Here is a 26,227-nt window from a genome sequence, read left to right as displayed (position 1 = left end):
ATCATAGAATCAGAGAACTGGAAGGGACCTCAATGGCTCATTTAGTCCACTCTCCTGCATGCCACCGTTTGATCTATCGACAGAGTAGAAATTGCTAATTGAGAAGCAGTTTTATGATTAATAATACCAAAGCATGCTGGGAGTGTAAGTCAATACCAAAATATATTTCACTATTAAACTAGCAAGACATGAACCCAGGTCTCCAGAAATAAAAGGTTAGGATAGCATGTTACATGTTGTACGCCCATGCTGGCCTTTTAAATTAGAATTTCTATTCACTATTCCTGGTCTGACTCAGCTTCGTTTGTAAAAATAAACACTGTTGACACATTGCAAGAGAAGAAAGCATATTGAGAAGTCTGATTTCAGATACCAGTTTCCACCCCCACTTTCTCCCTCTGACATCCCTCCCCTCTTGCTGTGACTAATTCTATTCTTGACTTAAAAATAGAGTACACCTCCTGCCTGCATTGGCTTTTGCTGGAAAGCCTTGTGAAAAATTCACCAGCCCCACCCTTGCCTTTAGAATATTAGAATGGCTATACGAGGTCAGAGACAGAACAAGAAATTCCAGAGATCTAAGTCTCATCTCTGCTAATGTCCCTCCCTCTCTCTATAGACCCAAGCAAATCACTTGGAATGTAAGCACATCCATACTGGATCAGACCAAAAACCCATCTAGCCCAGTATCCTGTCTTCCAACAGTTGCCAATGCTAAGGACCCCAGAGGTAATCATCATGTGATCCACCACAGCTCTGACAAAGAGCAGCTAGGGACACCATCCCTGCCCATCCTGGCTAATAGACCTTGATGAACTTATAACAAACACCATGAATTTGTGTTTTTGGGTTTTTTTTGACCCCATTAAAGTCCTGACCTTCAAAAAGTTTTATGGTAGGGAGTTTCACAGGTTGACTATGCATTGTTTTGAACAAATACTTCTTTTTGTTAGTTTTAATCCTGCTGCCTATTAATTTCATTTGGTGACCCCCTAGTTTTTGTGTTAAGGGAAGGAGTAAATAACTTTCTTATTTACTTTCTCTGCACTAGTCATGATTGTACAGACCACCATCATATCTCAACTTAGTCATCTCTTCTCCAAGCTGAAAAGTTCCATTCTTAATCTCTACTAATATAGAAGCTGTTCCAAATTCCTAATAATTTTTGTCACCCTTTTCTGAAGCTTTTCCAATTCAAATATATCTTTGTTGGGGTGAGGCAACCACATCTGCATAAGAACAGCCATACTGGGGCAGACCAAAGGTCCATCCAGCCCAGTATCCTGTCTGCCGACAGTGGCCACTGCCAGGTGTCCCAGAGGAGGTGAACCGAAGACAATGATCAAGCAATTTGTCTCCTGCCATCTGTCTCCAGCCTTTGACTGAAGGCTAGGGGCACCATACTTTACCCTTGGCTAATAGCCATTTAGGGACTTAACCTCCAAAAATTTATCAAGCTCTATTTTAAACTCTGTTAGAGTGCTGGCCTTCACAGCCTCCTCCAGCAAGGAATTCCACAGGTTGACTGTGCGCTGTGTGCAGAAAAAATTTCTTTTATTAGTTTTGCACCTACTACCCATTAATTTCATTTGGTGTCCTCTAGTTCTTATATTATGGAAACAAGTAAATAACTTTTCAATATTCACTTTCTCCACACCATTCATGATTTTATATACCTCTCTCATATCGCCCCTCAATCTCCTCTTTTCTAGACTGAAAAGTCCCAGTCTCTCTAGCCTCTCCTCATATGGGACCCTTTCCAAACCCTTAATCATTTTAGTTGCCCTTTTCTGAACTTTTTCTAACGCCAGTATCTTTTTTGAGGTGAGGAGACCACATCTGCACGCAGTACTCAAGATGTGGGCGTACCATAGTTTTATATAGGGGAAGTATGATATTCTTCGTCTTATTTTCTATCCCTTTTTAAATAATTCCTAACATCCTATTTGCTTTACTGACTGCCGCCGCACAACGCGTGGATGTTTTCAGAGAACTATCGACTATAATTCCAAGATCCCTTTCCTGATCTGTTGTATCTAAATTTGACCCCATCACATTGTATGTATAATTAGGGTTATTTTTCCCAATGTGCATTACCTTACACTTACCCACATTAAATTTCATTTGCCATTTTGCTGCCCAATCACTCAGTTTGCTGAGATCTTTTTGAAGTTCCTCACAATCTACTTTGGTTTTGACTATCCTGAACAGCTTGGTATCATCTGCAAACTTTGCCACCTCACTGCTTACCCCTTTCTCTAGATCATTGATGAACAAGTTGAACAGGATTGGTCCCAGGACTGACCCTTGGGGAACACCACTAGTTACCCGCCTCCATTGTGAAAATTTACCATTTATTCTAACCCTTTGTTTCCTGTCTTTTAACCAGTTTCCAATCCATGAAAGGATCTTTCCTCCTATCCCATGACCACCTTATTTACGTAAGAGCCTTTGGTGACGGACCTTGTCAAAGGCTTTCTGGAAATCTAAGTATATTATGTCCACTGGATCCCCCCCGTCTGCATGTTTGTTAACCTCTTCAAAGAACTCTAATAGATTAGTAAGACACGACTTCCCTCTACAGAAACCATGCTGACTTTTGCCCAACAATTCATGTTCTTCTACATGTCTGACAATTTTATTCTTTACTATTGTTTCTACTAATTTGCCCAGTACTGACGTTAGACTTACCGGTCTGTAATTGCCAGGGTCTCCTCTAGAGCCTTTTTAAATATTGGCATTATATTAGCTGTCTTCTAGTCATTGGGTACTGAAGCTGATTTAAAGGATAGGTCACAAACCACCATCAATAGTTCTGCAATTTCACATCTGAGTTCTTTCAGAACCCTTGGATGAATGCCATCTGGTCCTGGAGACTTGTTACTGTTTAGCTTATCATAGAGTATTTAAGATGCAAGCATACCTTGGATTTACAAAAAAGGGCATAAGATATTTTCTATCTTATTATGTATACCTTTCATAATGATTCCCAACATTCTGTTTGCTTTTTTGACTGCTGCTGCACATTGAGTGGATGTTTTCAGAGAACTATCCACCATGACTCCAAGATCTCTCTTGAATGTAACAGCTAATTTACACCCCTTCATTTTATATAGAGAAGTTACTCACCGTAGTAACGATGGTTCTTCGAGATGTGTCCCTGTGGGTGCTCCACAATAGGTGTTGGGCTCGCCCGGCGCCGCAGATCGGAAATCTTCCAGCAGTTTCTCCTGGATCGCGCACGCGCCGGCGCACGCCACTCCCTTGCGCGTCCCCGGCCACGTGCGTGATCTGGTCCCCGCCAGTTCCTTGACCAACTGCCTCGGATGCTCCTGAAAGACACTAAACAGAGATCCGAAGCGGGGAGAATGGGCGGGTGGTGGAGCAACCACGGGGACACATCTCGAAGAACCATCGTTACTACAGTGAGTAACTTCTCTTTCTTCATCGAGTGTCCCCGTGGGTGCTCCACAATAGGTGACTACCCAGCAGTAACCCAAGAAAGAAGGTGGGTAATCGGTTTATGTGCAGCTTGCCCCCGAAAGGACTGCTGTCGACAGACGGGTATCCTCTTGGAATACCCAATGTAGGGCATAATGCTTGGCGAAGGTGTCGTAAGATGACCAGGTCGCCGCTCTACAGATGTCTTTCAACGCGATGCCCTTGAAGAAGGCTGTTGACGCCGCCACCGCCCTGGTGGAGTGAGCCCTAGGCGGGGCCAGCAAAGGAGTCTTTCAAAGCTCGTAGCACATTTTTATACAGGACACAATGTGCTTTGAAATTCTCTGTGAAGAGAGGCCTTTCCCTTTTGACCTGGGAGCGAGAGACACTAGAAGCCTGTCCATTTTCCAGAAGGATTTAGTTCTGTCTATGTACAAGGCCAATGCCCTCCTCACGTCCAGGAGGCGTAGGCGTGCCTCTTTCCCAGGGCTGTGAGGCTTCGGGTAAAACAAGGGTAAAACTATTGGTTCGTTAAGATGGAACTCTGAAGAAACTTTTGGAACAAAGGCTGGGTGCAGCCGTAAGGTTACCGCCTCCTTTGAGAATACTGTGCAGGGTGGCGTTGCCATAACTGCTGCGAGCTCACTCACCCTGCGAGCTGACGTAATTGCAAGGAGAAGGTTGTTTTTATCGTAAGGAGACGTAGGGGAACCGTGGTTAATGGTTCAAAAGGTGGACCCGTGCGCGTGCTGAGCACCAAGTCCAGGTTCCACGATGGTGGAAGCGGTTTCCGAGGGGGGTACCGGTTTACCAACCCCTTCAAGAACCTGGTAACGATAGGATGGGCAAATATCGTGGGCCCCTCCTCTGTATGCCGAAAGGCTGATATAGCGGCGAGGTGGACTTTTAGCGAGGATAAGGAAAGTACGCCCCTCTTGAGGTCCAATAAGTATTCAAGTATTATTGGTATAGGAACGTCAAGGGGAGCTAACTGCTTGGCGGAACACCAGGCTGTGAATCAAGTCCATTTCTGCTTATAAGTCTTCCTGGTGGAGGTCCTTCGGCTACTTTCCAGGAGTTGTACTCCCTCCGTGCATGTACTTTCTAGGGAGCTGAGCCATGGATTAGCCATGCTTGTAGGCGCAGACTCTGAGGGTTCAGGTGCACTATGGACCCCTGGGCCTGCGTGAGTAGGTCCGGCGCCACCGGTAGAGGGAGCGGTGGGCAGTCCAACATGCGCAGAAGCAAGGGAAACCATTGCTGCCGATCCCACATTGGGACTACTAGTATCATGCGAGCTCTCTCCCTTCTGGCCTTCTGCAAGACCTTGTGGATAAGCGCTGTGGGGGGGAACGCGTAAAGTAGGGGGCCCTTCCATGGAATCATGAATGCGTCCCCCAGGGACCCCCGCCCCACTCCTGCCCTGGCGCAGTACTGGGGACACTTCTTGTTGTGCTGGGTGGCAAACAGATCGATCTGGGGAAACCCCCATGTATGAAAGATCGGTCGTAACAGATCAGAGCGGATCTGCCATTCATGCATGAGTGCGAAGCGCCTGCTCAGCTGATCTGCTTTCACGTTGCGAGCGCCCAGCAAGTACAAGGCTTTCAACGTTATGTTGTTGGCAATGCACCAGTTCCACAGTCGGACTGCTTCCGCACATAGGGCACAGGATCGGGCTCCTCCTTGTCGATTTATGTAAAACATAGTGGAGGTATTGTCTGTATTGATCCCGACTACTTTGCCATATATGTGGTCTCGGAAATGCTTGCAGGCGTTGAACACTGCTCTGAGCTCCAGTATGTTTATGTGCAGTGACTGTTCCGCAGGGGACCGTAGCCCTTGCGTCACCTTGTCGCCGATGTGTGCTCCCCACCCTATGTGGGAGGCGTCGGTAGTAAGAAAAATAGAAATTTGTGGTTGGTGAAAGGGCACCCCTGCTAGCAAGTTCTTGGGATTTACCCACCACGCCAGGGATCTGCGTACCTCTGCCATGGGCGACACCGCCCTGTGAACACTGTGGGATGCCGGTTTGTAGACGGTCGCCAGCCAATGCTGCAGGCTTCACACGTGCAATCTGGCATTCTGTACCACAAATGTTGCTGCCGCCATATGGCCCAGCAGCTGTAAGCACGTTAAGACCGGCACCGCGGGGCTGTACGTAATGACTTGCACCAGGGAACTGATGGCGCGAAAGCGGGCATCGGCTAGGTACACCCTTGCTGTGATAGAGTTTAAGCGTGCCCCTATGAACTCTATGTCCTGTGTGGGGTCGGTCTTTGACTTCGCGAGGTTGATGACTAGGCCCAGCAAAGAAAACGTGTCTGCTGTGACGCAGATCATGCATAGGACCTCTGCCTTCGAGGTCCCTTTCAATAGGCAGTCGTCCAGGTATGGAAATATGAATACCCCCTGTCTGTGTAGGTAGGCTGACACCACTGCCAAGGTTTTGGTAAAGACTCTGGGGGCCAAGGAGAGGCCGAACGGAAGAACCCTGTACTGGAAGTGTTCCTTGCTGACCATGAAGCAGAGGAAGCGCCTGTGTGCCAGGTGGATCGTTATATGAAAGTAAGCATCTTGTAAGTTGAGGGCTGCAAACCAATCTCCATCGTCCAGTGCCGTGAGTATGGAGGTGACTGTAATCATCTGAAAACGTTGCTTGCACAAGTAGCGGTTGAGGCCCCGAAGATCTAAGATGGGCCTCCAGCCTCCTGTTTTCTTCTCTGTGAGGAAGTAGCATGAATAAAACCCTTTCCCCTGGAATTGTTCCGGCACTCTTTCCACCGCCCCCATGAACATAAGGTAGTCCACCTCCTGTTTGAGCCTCGCCTCATAGGTAGCATCCCGGAGGTGGGGCCTGGAGGGAGGCTTCGTCGGTGGGAGCGACTGGAAGGGGATCGCGTAACCCGTGGCTATGATCTCCAGCACCCATTTGTCTGCAGTGATCTTTTGCCATTGGGAGTGAAACGGTCTGAGGCGATGATGGAACATGAGATGAGAGTGGCATTGCGCGATGGTAGTGATAGTGCAGCCCTCGACATGCCCGTCAAACTTGTTGCCTTTGGGCCTGTCCCGAGGGTTTACGGCTTTGTTGGGAACGTCGCCTGGGAGTTCTGTACTGTTGCTGATGATGATGTCGCCCTTGGTCATAGCCCCGTTGATACTGAGCATGCTGTGGTTGGTATGGGTAGCGTCTTTGCTGAGGGTAGTATCTTTTCTTCCTGTATGGAGGGGTATAAATACCCGGGGTTCTAAGTGTAGCTCTCGAGTCCTTACTGGAGTGGAGGACCGAGTTGGTTGAGTCTGCAAACAACTTTTGCGTGTCGAAGGGAAGATCCACAATCTTCACCTGTAGATCCCTCGGGATGTCCAATGTCTGGAGCCAGGATTCTCTACGCATGACCACTGCTGTAGCCATTGAGCGTGCCACCGTATCTGCCACATCCAGGGCGATCTGGACTCCCGTCCTCGAAGCTGCGTAGCCCTCTTGCACAATTGCCTTTAACACTGGCTTCTTATCTTCCGGAAGTGAATCCATGAGAGAAGTAAGCCTGGAGTAATTATCACAGTTATGGTTCGCTAGGTGTGCCACATAATTTGTCACTCTCAATAGCAGGGTGGAAGAGGAATATACCTTCCTGCCAAACAGCTCTAGCTTCTTGGCATCTTTGTCCGATCCTCCCGATTTGTGCTAAGAAGTATTTGACCTCTGCTGGGACGATTCGACCACCAATGAGTTCGGTTGTGGGTCACTGAAGAGGAACTCCATGCCCTTTGCCAGGACAAAGTACTTCTTATCCGCTCTCTTGTTTATAGGCGGAACAGAGGCCGGAGTCTGCCATACGGTAGTGGCTGACTCCATAATGGCTTCGTCCAGGGGGATAGCAATTTTGGATGAAGCTGGGGGTCTCAAATTTTTCAGGAGTTTGTGATGTTTCTCTTGCACTTCTGCCGTTTGAATGCCTTGCGTGAAAGCCACCCTTTTAAACAGCTCCTGAAACTGTTTAAGGTCATCCGGGGGAGCGACATCCCCGGGGGCCATGGCCTCATCTGGGGAGGATGAGGAGGAACCACTAGGGTAAACCTCCCTCGAACTCTCAGGTTCCTGTGGGCGATGGTACACCTGCTCGCTGGAGGATTGCGAAGGAAAGTCTCGGGGTTCTAAAATTAACTCCCCCTGAGATAACTGAGTTTCCGTCCCCGAACGGGAGTGTCCACGGGGGTATTGGATGGCCGGGGGGAACCTGCCCCTGGGTGTAGGTTTGGGGTGTCTGTGTCCAGCATGATAAGAATGACCATGGCAGCACGGGCACGGGCCCGGGGATGGAGACCTGGACCACTCTCGGGGTGTGTACCCCCGATGTCTGGGAGAGCAAGACCTCCGCGATGACACAGATAGCGGTGACACTGGTTTGTGATAGTACTCCAGTGGATCCAATCCCAGAAAGGGTGAAGGTGGCCCAAGCCATGGTGACATTGGTTGGAGGAACGGAGAAGGAGGTTCTGGATAGGCCGGTGGAGACCCAAGCCTTTTGGGCGGTGTGTGTAGCACAGGGGGAGGGCTTGTTGTTAGCAGCAGCGCAGCCCTGTCCGGAGAAGGGCTGCGGTGCCGGGCTTTTGCTTTTGCCTTTCTCCTCCCCTGCAGGGCTGGCACCGCCCCCTCCCGCGCCAGGGATCTCGGCCCCGCTGTCGGCGCTGCGCTCGGCCCGCTCAGCTGCGGTGCCGTGTGTATAACGTCCTCCTGTGCCTGCAGGCTCCGTGCCTGTTGGCCCTGCACCGTTGGTGCCGCAGGGGTCGGTGCTACCTGTGACGGTGTCGCCGGTTCCGGAGCTTGCCTGGCCGACGCTCTAGGCACCGCGCGTGCCGGCTGTTTCATAATCGGAGGCTCAGACTCTGCCACGTGCGCTGCCACGGTGCCGCTTGCCTGAGCATGCGGCTGGGGGCTGTGTGCTCTGCCCGTCCAGCTCGCTGAAACTGCCGGCAGGGATCGAGCTGGGGAGAGCTTCCTCCATTAATGCACCGAGGGGGTCAGAGAAGCTGCCTTCCTCTTGTGGAACCCCGAGGGTCCTTCTGATTGCCTCTCCAGCACATCTGGCTGGAGGGCCTTATCAAACAAGAGCATTTTAAGACGCATTTCTCTGTCTTTCCTGGCCCTGGCTGTGAGCTTAGCACAGTGGGAACACTTCTGGGTAACATGTGATTCCCCCAGGCATCGGATGCCGGCATAGCTTCATGGCAGGACTCACACTTTTTAAAGCCTGAAGAAGCCATCGCGGTGAGTCTTTTACTGTTAATAGGGTACCTAGCACCTAATCTGTGCCTGTTTCCCCGAATCGCGGACCCCGGCCTGCAAGGCAACGGGTGGCCTACTGGCCTTCACGTCCACTCTTCTTCTCCGCTCCTCTCTCTCTCTCTCTCTTTTTTTTTTTTTGGATATTCTCTTTGTCCTCTCTTCCTTTTTTTTTTTTTAAAAAAGAAACAACAATTTACACGTAGAAACACTGTCTAATCTGACTCTGGCCGTAGCCTGAGCGGATTCCGTCTGCAGCTGATGGCGGTTGAGAAGGAACTGGCGGGGACCAGATCGCACACGTGGCTGGGGATGCGGAAGGGAGCAGCGCGCGCCAGCACATGCGCGATCCAGGAGAAACTGCTGGAAGATTTCCAATCTGCAGTGCCGGGCGAGCCCGACACCTATTGTGGAGCACCCACGGGGACACTCGATGAAGAAGTATAGTTGTGATTATATTCTCCAATATGCATTACTTTGCACTTATCAACACTGAATTTCATCCATCATTTTGTTGCTCAGTCAACAATTTTGGGAAATATCTTTGAAGCTCTTCATAGTCTGTTGATGAGATAACTATCTTGAGCAATTTTATATCATCTGCAAATTTTAGCACCACCAATTACACCTGTCTCCAAATCTTTTATGAATATGTTGACTATTGGTCCCAATACAGGCTCCTGAGGGACACCACTATTTACCTCCCTCCATTCTGAAAATTAACCTTTTGTTAATTTGTTAAACCCCTGGTTTACTATCTTATAACCAGTTACCAAGCCATGAGAGACCGTCCCTCTTATTCCATGAAAGCTTACTTTACTCAAGAGCCTGTGATTAGGGACCTTGTCCAATGGGGTTTCCTGAAAATATACAGTACATTATATCCACTGGATCTCACTTGTCCATGTCCTTTACCTTTGCCAGTTTCTCCTGCAGCTCCTGGATTTTGGTCTGCTGCTCTACATTGGTCTAGTTAAAATATAAGGAAGAAAAAAAAATGAATGTCTGCCATGTTCATGATTTATTTATTTATTTGTTTGTTTATTTACTGGAATCTCATTTCCCAGAATCTTTTTCTCTCCCTATAATTCCAACCTTGCATAAGATCCAACACATTTCTTCTCCTGATTTCCTCTAAACCATTTCCATTTCCTCTAAATCATTACCATTCTGCTACTAAATAAATCACTTTGACAAAGACTGCAGAGCTAAATACATTAATTTTTCAAAATAATCATACTTTAATTTTCCATTCTTCCCTCATAATAATAAACAAGGGCTACATCCACATTAGAGAGTTTTGTAGACAAAACTCACAGAGCATCTATATACAAATGTGTTTTGTCAACAAACTTGACAAAAAAAACATGCAGACACTCCAAGGGGCCCTTTTGTCCAAAGAGCAGATCAAAAGATCCACTTCTATGTGTAGACGCAATATGTCCACATAAGTTTTCTCAGAACATCTCTTCAGACTGTAACTTCTGTAGACGGATGCTTCTAGTGTAGATGTAGCCAAGATGTTTTTCTTTTAACCCACCACCAGTACAGATTGCACATAATAGCTTGTCTTGGCATAGCTACTGTATGGCCATGTCTGCACTAGAGCTTTGTTGACAAAACTCAGAGCGTCTACACACAAAAGGCATTTTGTTGAGTCTCGACAAAACAGAGCACTCTCCCCCCAACAGCGTTATCCCTCTCTGCGTTGTGGAATAACAGTTCTGTTGATAAAAGTGCAGTGTAGATGCTTTGGGGCCCTTTTGTCGACAGAGCTTTTGGTTCACTGGACAGCCCTGTTTGCAGAGTTTCTGGTCAGCCATTCTGTCGAGAGAGGGACGGCCAGTCTGGCTGCTCTCCGTAGACAAAGTGGATTGTTCTTTCTATCTGCTTTTGTGTGTAAATGCAATCTGTCAGCAGACATTTTGCTGGTAGATCTCTTTTGACAGTGACTTCTGTCGACAATTGCTGTAGTGTAGATGTAGCCTATAAATTCAGTTGAAAACGGACTAACCAAACCCAGCTTTAAACCAAATGACACAAAACAGTCCACAAAGAAAAGGAACAAAAGTCTGTTCCTACACTGACTATCCATGAATATTTTGGGGCTTCAGCACAATAACATACTTGGAAAGAATCAGGCAGACAACTCTACTGACACTAAAGAAGCATACCTTCTCCAGTTTGGAATACAGCTCTCCAAGTTCAGTTTTCCCATGGTCTTTAGCCTATGAATTAAAAATATAAAAATTTATAAATGAAGGAGGCTTAGGATCTTGGATGTCACCTATAATCATGATCTCAGCCAGTTTAAATGTATACAGCTTTACATGGAATAAATTAAATTGTTCCAACTACCAGCTGAACCTCTCTAATCCAGAACTCTCTCATCTGGCAACATCCATAATCTGGAATGATGTTAGTTAGCTAGATGACCACTTATCATGGGTGTGGCCAAGTTTCCTGCAGTCCCATAAAATTCGTTCACAGCCACCAGTCTTGGCTCTCAGTGGTCTGTGCTGTGATTTCACTGTAATTTATCTCTGAATGTCTTTTAGGAGCCCAGTGAGCAGTGGAAGTGTTGGTAATACCACAAGACAACATGACCTTCCATGGTCTAGCAAATTCTCTCATCAGGCACCAGTCAAGTCCCAAGGGAGCGAATTAGAGAGGTTTAACCTGTATGCTTCTAATACAAAATGGCTTCCAACAATGCAACCTGTATCAAATTTCAATGGACTTGAATGCAACTCATTTATAAACCCCAGAAAAAAAACCACACACACACTAGAAACTAGGAGCATACTATCTCACTCAAGAAGTCTTCACTACCTTCTGTAGTTTGTTATGACTTTCAGTAGCTTTACGTTTGAATTCTTCAGCTGCCAATCGGGACTCTCTCAACTCTGATTCATAGAGATCACTACGTCTACGAGCTGAAATAAGATCTTCTTCTAACTGATTCATCATTAACCTCATCTCTTCCACCTGGGCTTGATACTCCTGTGGGAGGAAAAGGTATGTTACATTTTGGACACCACAGAGGAAACAAAAAGTGGCAACCAGTCTGATAGTACCTCTATGGAAGAGTCGGAAAGTAGATCCAGTATGAAAAGAGAGGATGACCCCCAAGTAAAAGGGTGAGAGCCAAGGCAGAATACAATATCCATTCCTTTCTGGCTTGTATCTTTCATGACAAAGAGCCATGAAGTCATTTTCCAGACATTACCTCAGAGAAGATATGAAATGTAACTAAAAAATCCCTTTTGATGGAATTCCACTGCAGAAAGATGTTCACGGTCTTCGGGTTTTTTTGTTTTTGTTATTTTGTTTGTATTTTTTTAAACAAATGTTAAAGTACTTGCATGTTATTTCTCTCCCTGAAGGTTAGTGTTTTTTACAGAGATATGGGTCTGAGAGTTGTGCCTCAGTCAAACATCCAGTTACATTCTCTCAAAGTTATTAAGAATGATCACATGAGAAGTACTACAAAGAGGTGGGAGAAGAGGAGCTAAAAATGTGTTGTGGCCTCCAACCAACACATTATTGGTTTCTTTTGATAGCTTGGGAAAGAAACATATTAAACCTAAAGTAAAAGTCCTTTGGAGGATAAACCCTAGGAGTCAGATCAGTATTTTAGGTAATTCACTTCTTCATTAAACAACAATAAAGGATTTGGAATAAAAATTCTGGAAAATACAACACCTAAAAATGAAAGAACAAAAAGAACATTTTGATAGATTGGTCCAATCAGTGCAAGCATCCAAGGTGAAAAGCAGTGACAATAGATCCTGAGCTGACCAATGAAATCTTCAGCAGAGGAACCGTAAGTATTCATTGTTATTAAATATTAAGCATTTGTATAGTTCTTTATACATACACATACTTACAGAAAAGCAAATATTGTCCCTTTCTTAAAAAGCTTCATTTTATTTATATCTATCTGTCTATAGCTATATACACATACTCCTACATGATGGATGGGGAGCATGCGCACCCTAAGAGCATTCTAGACAAGTACACAATATAAACAAGGGAATGGGAGAAAGGACATAACGGACTATGTTATTTTCTTACAATTCATATACACACTATGATTCATTTCACTCTGTCGAACTGTGCCTTATCATCCAGTGCCTTTACTTTTTCCCCAGATAGATACAAATCAATCATTTTAAAAAATTATAAAATCCAATTTTTCTGTAAACCAGGGTTTTTCAATTTTTCAAAAGTCATCAGTACCAAATTTCTCATTTAAAAATAACATTTACAATTATATCTCATCACAGACATGCTACACTACACTTGTAAGTCTCATAAAAATGAATTAATGGCTATAGTCTGTCCAGCTCAACTACCAGCTGTTGCTACTTGTAAGTTCCAGGCTTTTAATTTCTGTTTTTCTGTAGACTCAATGTAACATGTACAAAGAAAGACAAGCTGAGTAAGATTTGTTTTGTCCTGTGCTTATGCGGTGGTGGACCTGAGCCAAACATAGCAGCAAATTAAGTTTTAAGATTTTGGCTTAAAGACAGAAAGACAATATATAAGAAAAGACAGAAGTAGCATTGAAAGGAAGAGTGGAGGGGACTGAAAAGAAAAAGGAAAGACATTCATCACACATAGAGCTTCATATACACCCCTTCCACTCCATTCCACACACACACACCCCTCACACTTTTGCCACAGAAAAACTCATGTCTTCTGAGCACAAGAAAGAGACCCTGTCTTGGAATAAATGTGCTTCCCGGGTAAAAAAGGGAAAATAGTGTCAAATGTAACCAGTGCAGAAGAGGAGGCAGGGCCTAACTGCAAGAATGAAACATCGTAAGAAAAACCTTATTGGAAGAAAATTATGTGAATGAAGAGGTCTGAAGAACAATGCGGATCAACTGATTAGTAATTTCAATAATCCACTTTGTAATGCATCATTCTTCGAGACTTTTTATGCTTTTTACTACAAGTGTGATTTAACAAGTAAATTTCCAAGCTGTTTGCTACGTTGGATGTTCCTAGGGGAAAAAAGTTCAACTTAGCTAATCTTTATGACTTGTTTGAGTAAAAAGATTTGGAATCTATCTTCCAAGTATACAATACAGCTGCAATAAGAGAAACCTAGATGTGTCCATTGCCACTGGCTGGTGTTTTCTCATTTTATATTACATAATACATGCCTCTTATTTTGGAACATCATAGCCACAGAACAATAGTGGTGCCATAAACCTATTCCCTATCTTACTTCAGCATAATTTAGATTTTCCAAGGGAACCTCATCCTATACTTGTTTTCCCAAAAAAAACCCAGAAATGATAGTTCAATGGGGCTCTCTCCAAAATTAAGTGCACTCTATGTGCAGTCAGTCTTACCTTTTTTGCTCATTTGGAACTATATCTGCATCCTTTCTGAAAAAAGTAAATGATTAACTGAACAATAGAATAAGAATAACTGAGAAGAACGACTATTCAAAATCATTTTTGAATTTTATTTTAGGATCTATTTATGCATAAGAGACTGTCTATCTGCAACAACTCAGCATCATCTATTCGTACTTTTAGCAGCAGTGATGTAGCTAAACATATTTTAAATAAAGTACCAGTAGCAAGCAAAATACATCATTTTAATCATTCAGTAAGACTACCATCATAGATAGGATGTGTCTGGTACCATAGATATGGTAGTCACAGGACATGAAAAGGGTGCCTACCAGCATCTTCTGTGGGTCTACCCACCAACCAAGAGCATTGCAGATATGTCGGGGCACTGTGATGACTATGTCCTTGTTGTCCTGACCAGAATGATACATGGGTGCCAGCCACAACTAGAGGGGATGTTGGCATAGCCTGGCGAATGGAGCCACATATGTGCACACCACCATATGACCCAACAGGCAAAGGAACATACTCACTTTGGTAACAGGAAGGGTGGACAGGGAGAGGAGGATCTGAGTCAGAGCCTAGAAAGGTTGACACGGTCATATACAGAGCACCTCACCAGCACCATTACAGGGGATTTTCTCAATCCCACCATGGTCGCTTTTGTGCTATACCTCTTGAGGTTGAACTTGAGTGTCATCGTGACCAAACGGTGGTCTGAACATACATCTGCTCCTCTTCTAGCACGTATGTCTCATATCAATCTACAGAAAGAACTGATGATGCAGATGTGATCAATCTGGTTTTCTGATTGGTGGTCTGGTGAAACCCAGGTGACCTTATGGATCATTTTGTGTGGAAAAACACTACCACATATCACCAAACCATTGAAGGAACAAAAGTCATGGAAGCATTCTCCATTTTCAGTCATGTTGCTTAGGCCTTCTTTTCTCATGCTCTGTTCTCTGCCTGTATTTATACCTCCAATTTTCGTACTGAGGTCACCCATCAAAATGAAGACATCCTTCCTTGCTTTCTGGTTCACAGCACTTTGTAGTTTCTCACAGAAGTTTGTTTTACATTCCTCAGCTGCTTCATTGGTTGGTGCATCACATTGCACAATCAGTACCTTCTGCACTTTGGTGTAGAATCTGGCTGTGATGAGGTGTGGTGATATTCCTGTCCATTCCATTAAAGCACCAGATGCTTCTCTTGAGAACACAAAGCCCACACCTTGCATCTGTATTGTGCCCTCTTCTTCATGTCCTGAGTAGATGAAGGTTTCACCTGCTTCAAAGATGCCTATTGTCACCTTTCCTGTTCTTGATCGCAATGGACTGGATTATGAGCAGGACAACAGGTTGCCATCAACAGGGCATTCAGTGGACACTTCTCAAACAGCTGGAAGACATTGATTTTGCTGATGATGCTGCCCACCCTTACAGGCTGACATGAATGCATGGAAGTCACAACACTAAACAAAGCTGCCTCAATGACTGGACTGAGCATGAACAAGAATAAGAGCAAGAAAATGAGGATCAACCAGTCCAACATCATCACCACTTTAGGTGAGCATGACCTGGAAGATGTGGAGCCACTCACCCACCTGTGGAGTATTATAGGCAGAAATGTAGGAACAGACACGGATATCAGTACTAGAACAGGGAAAGCAACAGCTGCATTCAAAACTCTTTGTGCCATATGGAGTTCACAAATAGTATCTGCAAAGACGAAACTGCGTCTCTTCAATACAAATGTGAAGAGTGCACTCTTGTATGGATGTGAGACCTTGAGTACTAAAAAGCCTTCAATTCACAAGCTACAGACATTCATAAAGAGATGCCTGAGGTACATCCTTCACATCAAATGGCAAGACTTCGTCACAAATGAGGAGTTTTGGAACAGAGCAGGACAAGAATCTCTTGACATTCAAATCAAGAGAAAAAAGTGGAGACAGCAAGTCCACACTCTCAGAAAACCATCATCCAGCATAGTCCACCAAGCTTTCCAATGGAACCCATGAGGAAAAAGTAAAAGAGGAAGACCTAAGACAATATGGAGATCTACTGAGACTGAACGACAACAACTGAGATACTCCTGGGATCAGCTAGAAGTTTTGTCCTGAGACAGAGTGAAGTGGAAGAGACTTGTGTAGGTGACCTATGCTCCACCTGGAGTACAAGAATTTAAGTCAAGTACATCATTCCTTATGCACTGCTACTGCAACTGGAGCTGCAGACAGCTAATGAGTTTTAAGTATATATCCTAAATTAATAAAAAAAAACAAGTTATCTTAAAAAAACTACACAAAGTATACCCTCCTAGATACTGTAAAATGCTTTACTGAGCTGTAAATGAACATGTTTTAGTGATCAAATTTGCACAATTATTTAAGAAACGTGAGACGTAGTATCAGCGGGAAACTTGATTTAAATAATGATTTTTTTCTTGGTGATTTAAACTGCCTTGATTTAAATCAATCCACCTTAGTTTTTTCCTGGGTTCAAATGCAGAACACTTGGAAGAAGCGTGCGCTCTGCTCAGATACGATTTGCGACAGCACATCCCAAAATGCTCAATTTCTAGGGCAACAATCAGTTAATGAAGGAAGTACAAGCAAGACTTCACATGCCATTGAGAAAGTTAATCAATATGGGATGGTTAAATAAAATTTCAGTTTTACTTGCTTCTGGATATCCAAGCTATATAAACAGACAGCCCCTCATGACTTCCACATCTTAACCTAATGCATCCAACAGTGTGCAACTGAACACAGAAAAGCTGAAATAAAGGCTAATCAGAGATTAAAAACTGTCACGCAAAAATATACAAAGTCAAATAATGCCTAGATGTCAAGCTACAAATAATAATGCTTTCTTTGTATGTTGCACCCAAATTAATATTGAATTTATGACATTACCCTGAAATATCTAATATCTGAACTTTATTCTCCTTGTGGGATTTGCTATTGTTGGTAATTTAAATAACATGAGCAAAACAGGATTCTCCCCAAGAATGGCTTTTTTTAGGGTTTTCCCTGCAGCTTTTTCATTGCCTGTGTCAGACTAGGTCTACATTAACTGTGGAAGATCAACAAGAAGTCTTGTGGCACCTTATAGACTAACAGATATTTTGGAGCATAAGCTTTCATGGGCAAAGACCTGCTTCATCAGATGCATGAGTGGGGGGGTGGTTTCAGAGGGGTTTTTAAAGAGCGGGGTCCCAGTAAGAGGGAGGGCCAGAGCTGACAAGGTCTATTCAATCAAGTTGGAAATGGCCCATCATCAGTAGCATGTATCAAAAGAGGGAAAAAAAAGTCAGATCAGACGGGGGGAATGGTCCACTGTCAGAGTCTAATGGGGAGATATTAGCACCCAGAGCAGAGAAACTGCCTTTGTAAGCTGCGAGCCATTCCCAGTCTCTGTGGAAGATCGAACACTTAGGTTCAATTTTCCAGGGCATCATTTTGCATGTTGCAGGATCAATGTAGCACTTGGATCTCCTTGCAAGCTGCAAGAATTAAGGAATGTCAGCATGAGGAGCATGCCTGTCAACATTCTGCGGTGAGGACAGGGAACAAAATCAATTTTAAGTAAGCAATTACCATACTTAAAACTGTGTAGCAACTGTCGACATTCCCAGTAAGTGTAGATGTAGCCTCAGACCCTAATATCCTTTTCCTGAAAGAAGTCTCCAAGATCTTTTATTTGCCAAAATTGACCAACTGGTATGAGTGAGTAGAAACTACCATGTGTTTATGCAGCACTCTAGAACCTGAGCTTAAGATAACTCAGAGGATCCCTGTAGTAGGTTCTTGAACACCATTTCCTCTGGTGACCTAAACTGCACCTTAACATTCTCATGAATCTTAGCCAAAGTCTATGTTACAAGATACTATGTTCAAATCATGATAGCATACAAGTTTTATTAAAATTCTTACTTCTACCCTCTGACAAATAAGATTGTACATTTTCAAAACCTAATAATCACACAAAATATTCTACATATAACAAATACGTCTAAAAATCTACTAAAGCAGCAACAGCACTCAAAGCAGCTAGCCTTAGAACACTGGCATTTTCCAAAACAACAAGAAAAACGAATACTGAAGATGTATATACATTTTTGCGACACCCTGATGGTTGTATCTGCACTTCATGAAACTTTGCATACGTCTCAAGACAAAAGCTATTACCAAGGGCTATGTGCATACAAGTCTAACACACAAAGACTTTAGTCAATTAATATTTGTAAAGAGCTTTGAAGATGAAAAGCAGTAGATGATTGCCAACTATTGTTTGAACTCCACAGACATTTCAATTCTTTTTCCTCAATATGTGTTTCCATTACACCATAGAATTTAATAGATACTGTGTTGTTGGCTATTTTTAAACATTGTTATATTTTTGTATATTTTTCATTTAAGTTCTGTCTCTATCTTCAGTGAAACAAAGTTCACAGTATAATGATTCTTCTACCACTCTTCTGAAGGAAAAAATTATCTGAACAAATATCTTTTCCACTTAAAAAAAAGAAGCTAAGTTGAGGGGAAAAAACAGTTCAGTGACATAGGTCTGAAAAAACAGCTGCATGCAAAGATAAGTAGCCATTCAAAATAGTCAAATAAAAACAAGATATGGATTAATGTGGTTCTCTCACAATTCAGAACTTCCATGTGAGGACTGATGATCTCTAAGTGAGAGCAACGCTAACCTCTGTTAACGTATGTAACTTGACTGCTTAAAAAGATAGTTACCTGTTTGTGTAGCATGTATTTCAAGATGTGTTGTTCATGCCTTCTCAAAGTAAGTGTGTGTGCTTGCCACATGCACCAGTGCTGGAAGATTTTCTCTTAGCATACAGGAATGGTTCCAGAGGCCCCTGGAGTGGAATGCACATGCCATGATATACAGGGTGCTGCCAGATCCTCACCACCACCGTCAGTTCCTTCTTGCCCAAAACTCCAACAGTGGGAAAGAAGGGCAGGATATTGAATGGACACGATCAACACATCTCAAAGAATACCAGTTACAGAAACAGGTAACTGTATTTTCGTCTTTGTGTCCATTCAACATAGGTGACTCCAAGCTGTACACTTAAAGGCAGATAGGAGTTTAAGGACATGCAGATTGCAACACAACTCTGCCAAATCAAACATGATAGATGTGAAAGGGAGCATGGTTCCATAAGCCTGGAGAGGACCAGGTAAAGATGCCATTGCAGAACATGGAAAGAACCTCTCAAGGCCCTTTAAGAACCTGACCACCATGATATGGGAGAACAGTGACTGGCTTTAAATGGAAGGCCAAGATCACTGCCAAAGGAACTTTGATTAAAGTGTGCACCATACCCTGATACTTCAAGTGGATCAGGTAGTACAAATTAGTCTATCAGAGGGCCTCAGTGGGAGATCCCCTTCTCTGGAGCCCAAACCAAAAATCTAGTCCACTTTGCTACATACATTAGCCTGGTTGAAAGCTTTTGGCTTTCCAGGAGGACTAACTGCTCTTCTTTGGAGCAGGAATCATTCTGCCAAATTCAGCCATGCAGCACTCACACCAGGAGGTGGAAGGATGCTAAATTGGGCTGCAGGAGGTGACCATGAACATGGGACAGGAGGTCAGGTTAACATGGCGAGGGCACTGCCAGGTTCATGAGAATACCATTCATGCTGAGAACTGCTCAGTCTGTTGACTAATGAGTTCCTGGCCTTTGGGAGGTGACATGTTTCCAGATGAATGTCATGGAGGATACAGAAGTCCCAGAGATGGAGTGCTGATGAGCAAGCTCCTCCCTGCCCGTTGATGTAGAGCATCATGGCCATGTTATCCATCAGAACCTGGATGCTCTGCCAGATAAGGCTGGAAGACCTCACATGCTCTGTATGCTGGCCTGAGCTCCTTGAGATTTATGCGACACACCATATCCTCCATGGACCACACATCCTGAAGGATGCTGGGAGGGGTGCCCCAGACCAGATCCAAGGCATCCTACACCAACTCAGCTAAATGTGACGTGTCCTGAAACAAGATGCCTGCCATGCTGTTTCTTCCATTCGTCCACAAAGAGAGCAAGCAGAAAACCTCAAATGGAATAGTCATGACTCAATCCAGGCAATGCCTGGAGGATGAGAAGACCAATGCCAGGCATTGCTGGAGAGGTTACAGCCTGAGTCTGCCGTGGCTGCCATATGCCCAACAAGACAGAGATAGATTATGGCAGTGGTCAGCAGAGGCAAAGATCTGCGTAATGAGATCTGTCCTCAAACAGAACCTCTCTGGCAGTAGCAACACCATAGCCGAGGTCAAGTCAATCACTTCATTGAGGTATTTGATCCTCTAGTCAGGTACGAATTTTGATTTTTTTTGTTGTTGTTTATCAACAGGCTGAGCTGATGATGTGTGAAGGAGCAATCAACTCCCCTTTGGACCTTGGACTTAGAGTTACCTCTGAGAAGACAATTGCCAAGATAAGGATATGTTCTGGTGGAGATAAGCCACTATTATTGACATATATTTGGTGAGGTCTGGCAAGGACAAATGGGAAGACCACAAGCTGATAATGGTAGGTACTGACCATAAGTCATAGAAAGCAATTGTGCCCTTTGTGGAGTGTGGGGGGAGCTGGGAAAATCAAGATATGGAACCTCACAGACTTGTGATCAAGGGCAACATACCAACCTCCCAAATCCAGAGAGTGGATGAGAGGGGCCGGGGAGATAATGCAGAACTTGAGTTTCATAAAATATTAACGCCTTGACTTCTTGCACAAACAGATTCTCGTGAGAGGGGCACTTGAAGAGGAATGGTGTGGGGGGCTTTGTGCATGTGCATGTTGGGGGGAAAGGTTAGTTGAAGGTCATAGCCATGCTGCACCATACTTAGTACCCATCAGTCCATAGTTATAGAGTGTCAGGCAGGGAGGAAATAGCGTAAATGATGGGCAAATAAAATGGGGGAAGATCCAGGGAAGTCAAAAGGTGGATCCTCACAAGTGGCATTTGCTGGGACTGTTTACTTGGCCTCATCTTATATCCCCTGTATTCACCTTGCACAAGCTTGTGGCAAGAATAGGATCTGTGGAGTTGAGAAGGCTGAAGTTTGAACTTTCTATGTGCAGGCCCAGGGATGTACAAGCCCAGAGTCTTTAGGGTTGTATGGGAGTCCTTCAACCCATGCAGCTCTGTGTTTATCTGCTCCGCAAATAAGGCATTCCCATTAAAGGGGAAATCTTGAATTGACTGCTGTGCCTCCATGGAGAGAGCTGAAAGGAACAGCCAAGATGCCCGAAACATGGACACAGCTGTTGGCATGGTATGAGCCACACAGTCCACCGCATCTGCCACCTATGCTACGTCTACACGTGAAGCCTACATCGAAATAGCTTATTTCGATGTAGCAACATCGAAATAGGCTATTTCGATGTATAACATCTACACGTCCTCCAGGGCTGGCAACGTTGATGTTCAACTTCGACGTTGCGCAGCACCACATCGAAATAGGCGCTGCGAGGGAACGTCCACACGCCAAAGTAGCACATCGAAATAAGGGTGCCAGGCACAGCTGCAGACAGGATCACAGGGCGGACTCAACAGCAAGCCGCTCCCTTAAAGGGCCCCTCCCAGACACAGTTGCACTAAACACCACAAGACACACAGAGCCGACAACTGGTTGCAGACCCTGTGCCTGCAGCATGGATCCCCAGCTGCCGCAGCAGCAGCCAGAAGCCCTGGGCTAAGGGCTGCTGCCCACGGTGACCATAGAGCCCCGCAGAGGCTCGAGAGAGAGCGTGTCTCAACCCCTCAGCTGATGGCCGCCATGGTGGACCCCACTATTTCGAAGTTGTGGGACGCGCAATGACTACATGGTCCCTACTTCAACGTTGAACATTGAAGTAGGGCGCTATCCCCATCTCCTGATGAGGATAGCAACTTCGACGTCTCGCCGCCTAACGTCGAAGTTAACTTCGAAATAGCGCCCGACGCGTGTAGCCATGACGGGCGCTATTTCAAAGTTAGTGCTGCTACTTCGAAGTAGCGTGCACGTGTAGACACGGCTCTAGAGTGCTGTTCTGACCACTGGGTCACTTTCATTGACAATTATTACTCAGAATTTCCCAAAGTATCCCAAAGAAGGTGCCCAGAGGCTCCTCCAGCTCCTCTGTCTGGCAATCTAGGCTAAAGGCCATCCTTTTCAAAAAGTCCTGATTGGCCCTTGCATCATCCTATAGAACTACAGGTGGAGCCCCCACAATGGCCTCATCTGGGGATGCAGAGGAGGATGCTTGCACCAATGGAACCTCTTTGTGCACCAGGGGGACAAGAGCCTGATCTCTTCACTTCTCGATAGGCGAGGTGGTGAACTCTCCAGAACTCTGGGCTGCTTGGACAAGGGTGCTGATAGTGTCTCCAATGCTCTGGCTACTGAGTGAGGCATTTGGCGTTCCATGGGCACCACTGAACAGGCCAGGGAACAAGAGGCCATGGCATCACTTGCAGCCCTTCTGTTGCATCATCAACAATGGTTGCAACTCTGGTATTAGGGCTTGATCCAGCAGCAAGGAGCAGGGCTCTGTGGTGAAGCTTGTGGATCAGATGCTGCCCAGAGACCAAGAGAGGGGTAAGCAAAACTGCTTTCAGAGTGTTATCAACCACTCCTGATACAGACTGACCCAAACAATGCAGATAAGAATCTAGACCAGCATATCAATGACCAATGTCGATTGGAGAATCTGCACCAGGTGCAGACAGGCAACCAGTGCGATGCACTGAACCATTTCTACTGGGAATCAGAGCAGGATCACAAAAAAACCCTATACTCTCCTGAAATACATTTTGAGGAGGCTGGTGCTTCGGGCCTCCTGGCTGTTATCACAAGGGGCTGGCTTCTGGTGAGAAGGAATGCTGACTATGAAGGGACCATGATGAACTGTGCATGGGCCTTCCCCTATGTCAGGGCCCAACTACCACTAGAGTTGGCAGTATTGGCATTGACAGAATGTCCTGGGCTGCTTGAAAAGCCTCTGGGGGTCAACAGAATGCGGAGGTAGGTGGTGGAGAGCAGAGTGGACTACAACACTCAATCTGAGATGGGACCTTGGAGATCGATGGGGTTATCAAAGCAGGGTCTGCGCTAGCTCCCCTGCTTGCATTCTCTTTCAGTGAGCTTGGAGATCTGCCTCTATGCACTTTCCCAGGTTTCTTAGCCAGAGCCAAGGACAGGAACTAGTGCTTCTAGACAGTACTAATGGTGCACTGCACACTGAAATACTAGTACTCAGCACCAAATCTGAGCATTGATCATATGCTGAGACAAGGGCCAATTCTACCAGGAGAGCTTTAAAGGAACATCTCTGTCATGTTTAGTTTGTAACCTAAAGGATTTGTAAATGTGGCATGTGTCACTAATGTGTGCTTCCCCAAGCACCATAAACAGTTATGTTGGTTGCTGATGGGCATAGGTCTGCAATATCTAACACACAACTTAAAGCTGGGTTACCAGGGCATGCCCCATCCCAAGGCAACATTGCGAAGGGACTTACAAACTTTGCTAATCTATGAATGATTGCCATAACAGAAGAAATCTATTCACAGATAAACAACTAATTAAGACAAAAAAGACACAATAGTTGCAGCTGTATCACTGCAGTTCCAAGCACCATCACTGGCAGCAAGAAGGAACTAAAGGTGGAGGAGGTCCAGCAGCACCCTGTATGGTGTGGTATGTGCATGTCACTCCACTCTGGACACAGCTGAGGGACAATCTTCCAGCCATTTTGCACTGTGGCAAACACACACTCCTACAATGAATGGACATGAGAAAGCACTTGATGAATGGAGCTTTCCAACATGGCAGCTTCCCAAAATATTGCAACTTTCTAATTTGTTTGGTTTTAGGCAAAGAATTAATTTGACCAACTTGATGGACTGCACGTAAAGAAGACGGCTTACAAGCGCATACGTGTCCATATTTGTTGTTAGTTACTTTCTTTAAGGAACTCTTCCAACCCACCACATGCACACAGGGAGCCTTGGTATCCCCACCAATACGCAAAACATTCCTGGCATCAGAACAAGGTAACTCAAGCAGTGCAGTTCTACTGTCAGCCATTCTGCTCCCAAGAAGCAGTTGTACCTGTTCTTTGATCTCCTGCAGTTTTCGGCTCTGCTCTCTGATATCATGAAGAAGTTGTAGTGCCTTATCATCCTCCTGAGACACCTCCATCCGTGCCTGTTCCAGACTTCGCTTTAAGCTCTGCAAAAAGCAAAATGCTCAATGCATAAATCTTTTGCAAGCTAATCAACAAGAAATATCCTCAGCTAACGGAGTAAAAAGATTCTCCTCAATTGCTGTGAGACAACATACATTGAGACACCAATGAGGGAAACACAGATTCACTGCTGTTGAACTTTGATTTTTCCAGCTGATAAAAAACAGTACACTTACAAATACAATCTATTGCAAAGAGATCTTAGTTCAAACCCTACTACTGTAGGCCAGGTGTGGAGTCAAAAAACACACACAGTGAGTAATACGTCTTAGTGAAACTAATTATCCATTATTTTTCACATCTCTAGTGCTCATTTGTTGCTACTATTACTACCGTGACTTGCTAATTCCCCCACACTCCACTGTTGAACTCAATTATGTCCTTTTTTTAAACTCTAAAGATAAAAGGGCAGCACTATTGTTTCAAGGTTTGGGAAAAACCTTTGCTTACAAACATCAAGTTAGACCGGGGTGGGCAAGATACAGCCTGCTGCTCAGTCTGCGGCACAGAGCAGCACCGCTTAAAGCAAATGGCTGCTCCCTCCCTGTGGCTCTCTGTGCTACAAGGTGCATGTGTACATGGCTCTGCTCACTGTCTACACTCCAGCAAAATCTCTCAGCTCCTATTGGACAAAACCCAGCCAGTAGGAGCAGAGAGATTTTGCTGGGGGTGGGATCAGTGAACAAAGCCCTCCCACCAGACAGCGGAGAGCCACACGGAACAACCAAACAATTTGAACAGTCTGGGGCTGCCGGCAGGCAGGGAAGCCTGCCTGAGAGTGCTTTTAGAGGAGAGCTGCTTAGATAAGCACCTCCCCAACAAAGCCTGCCTGCCTTTGGTACCTCACCCCCTCCCACACTCCAAATCCCTCTCAGACTCTTGAACCCCTCCTACATCCCTCCAGGCCAGAATTCTCTCCTGCACCCATACCCTCTTCCCAGACCCTGCAACCCAATACCTTGCCCCAGGTCCAACCCCTTTCCTCACCCAACCTGTATCTAAGAACCCAAACCCTTTCCTGCACCCTAGTCCCCTACCCCCAAACTCCTTTTTGCACCTCACGTCCATCTCAGATCCTGCATGTCCTCCACAGAAAAGTATAGCCCTTGACCACGGACCAAAATCTTGGCATGGCTCCCCTGACATAAAAAATTATTGCCCTGCACCGCTCGTCAGCCACTTAATGTGTATATCTTTCATCCCAGAAGGATCCAAAATGTTTTAATGTTGTTTACACAGTAGAACCTAGCATATCCAGATGGTTCAACACTGCTTCCCATGCCCCTCCTGCTGTGCACTACTGCACTGAAAGCACCCCACTTATCCAAATAAATTCATGTCCGCGCTTCCACTTAGATAAACGAATTTACACCTCTACAGGAAATGCTTCACACTCCACTGTAAAGCAGCCACTGATGGAGCACTGTCGTGGCATGCTACATAGAGAGAGACCTGGATTTTGGTGCAAGAGGGGAAGGAAGAATGAAGAATACCAAATCCAACTGAAAATACAGAAGCTGTTTAAGTAGGCAAAGGGTAAACAACCTCACTGGAATTTTGCCAAGACAGTAAGACATACATTCCTACTCCTGTAAAAATGATAAAGGATTTTGAATACCTGTCTTTAAAGGCCTTAGTTTTCATACCCCATCTGAAAAACAGCACTTGCCACAATCACACTGCTATCAGTACACTGGGGAATTAGAGGGGTAGAAACTTAGAATGTTACATTATTGAATCAATACCAGCAAGTCCTGAAATATCTTTCATGTTCGTCGAAGTTTTCCAAGTACTGAGTAGGCCCTACCTTGCTTTCATTCTGAAATCTGTCAAAATCAGAATCCAAAAGTGATAC

The 26,227-nt window shown here is 44.9% G+C and overlaps 1 protein-coding gene and 1 long non-coding RNA gene across 3 annotated transcripts in view; one reads left to right on the top strand and one right to left on the bottom strand.

Moving 5' to 3' along the window:
- Positions 1-26,227, bottom strand: part of CIT (citron rho-interacting serine/threonine kinase) — a 116,033-nt gene that overhangs the window by 50,474 nt on the left and 39,332 nt on the right. For both annotated transcript variants that reach the window (XM_075013019.1, XM_075013020.1), the window contains exons 12-15: positions 24,237-24,356; positions 11,564-11,734; positions 10,906-10,959; positions 9,647-9,700 (exon numbers count right to left, since the gene is read on the bottom strand). In XM_075013019.1, the coding sequence (XP_074869120.1) occupies positions 9,647-9,700; positions 10,906-10,959; positions 11,564-11,734; positions 24,237-24,356 (399 nt within the window). The remainder of the gene's footprint in view (positions 1-9,646; positions 9,701-10,905; positions 10,960-11,563; positions 11,735-24,236; positions 24,357-26,227) is intronic.
- The window catches only part of LOC142022799 (uncharacterized), a 30,211-nt gene continuing 24,602 nt past the window's right edge, over positions 20,619-26,227 (top strand). Inside the window, exon 1 of the long non-coding RNA XR_012648045.1 lies at positions 20,619-20,667. This is a non-coding gene — a long non-coding RNA (uncharacterized LOC142022799). The remainder of the gene's footprint in view (positions 20,668-26,227) is intronic.

The sequence above is a fragment of the Carettochelys insculpta genome, chromosome 18 (assembly GCF_033958435.1).
Source record: "Carettochelys insculpta isolate YL-2023 chromosome 18, ASM3395843v1, whole genome shotgun sequence".
In the NCBI taxonomy this organism is placed as follows: Eukaryota; Metazoa; Chordata; order Testudines; family Carettochelyidae; genus Carettochelys; species Carettochelys insculpta.
Note: the sequence above shows the minus strand (reverse complement) of the source record. Positions and strands in the feature narration are given on the sequence as shown.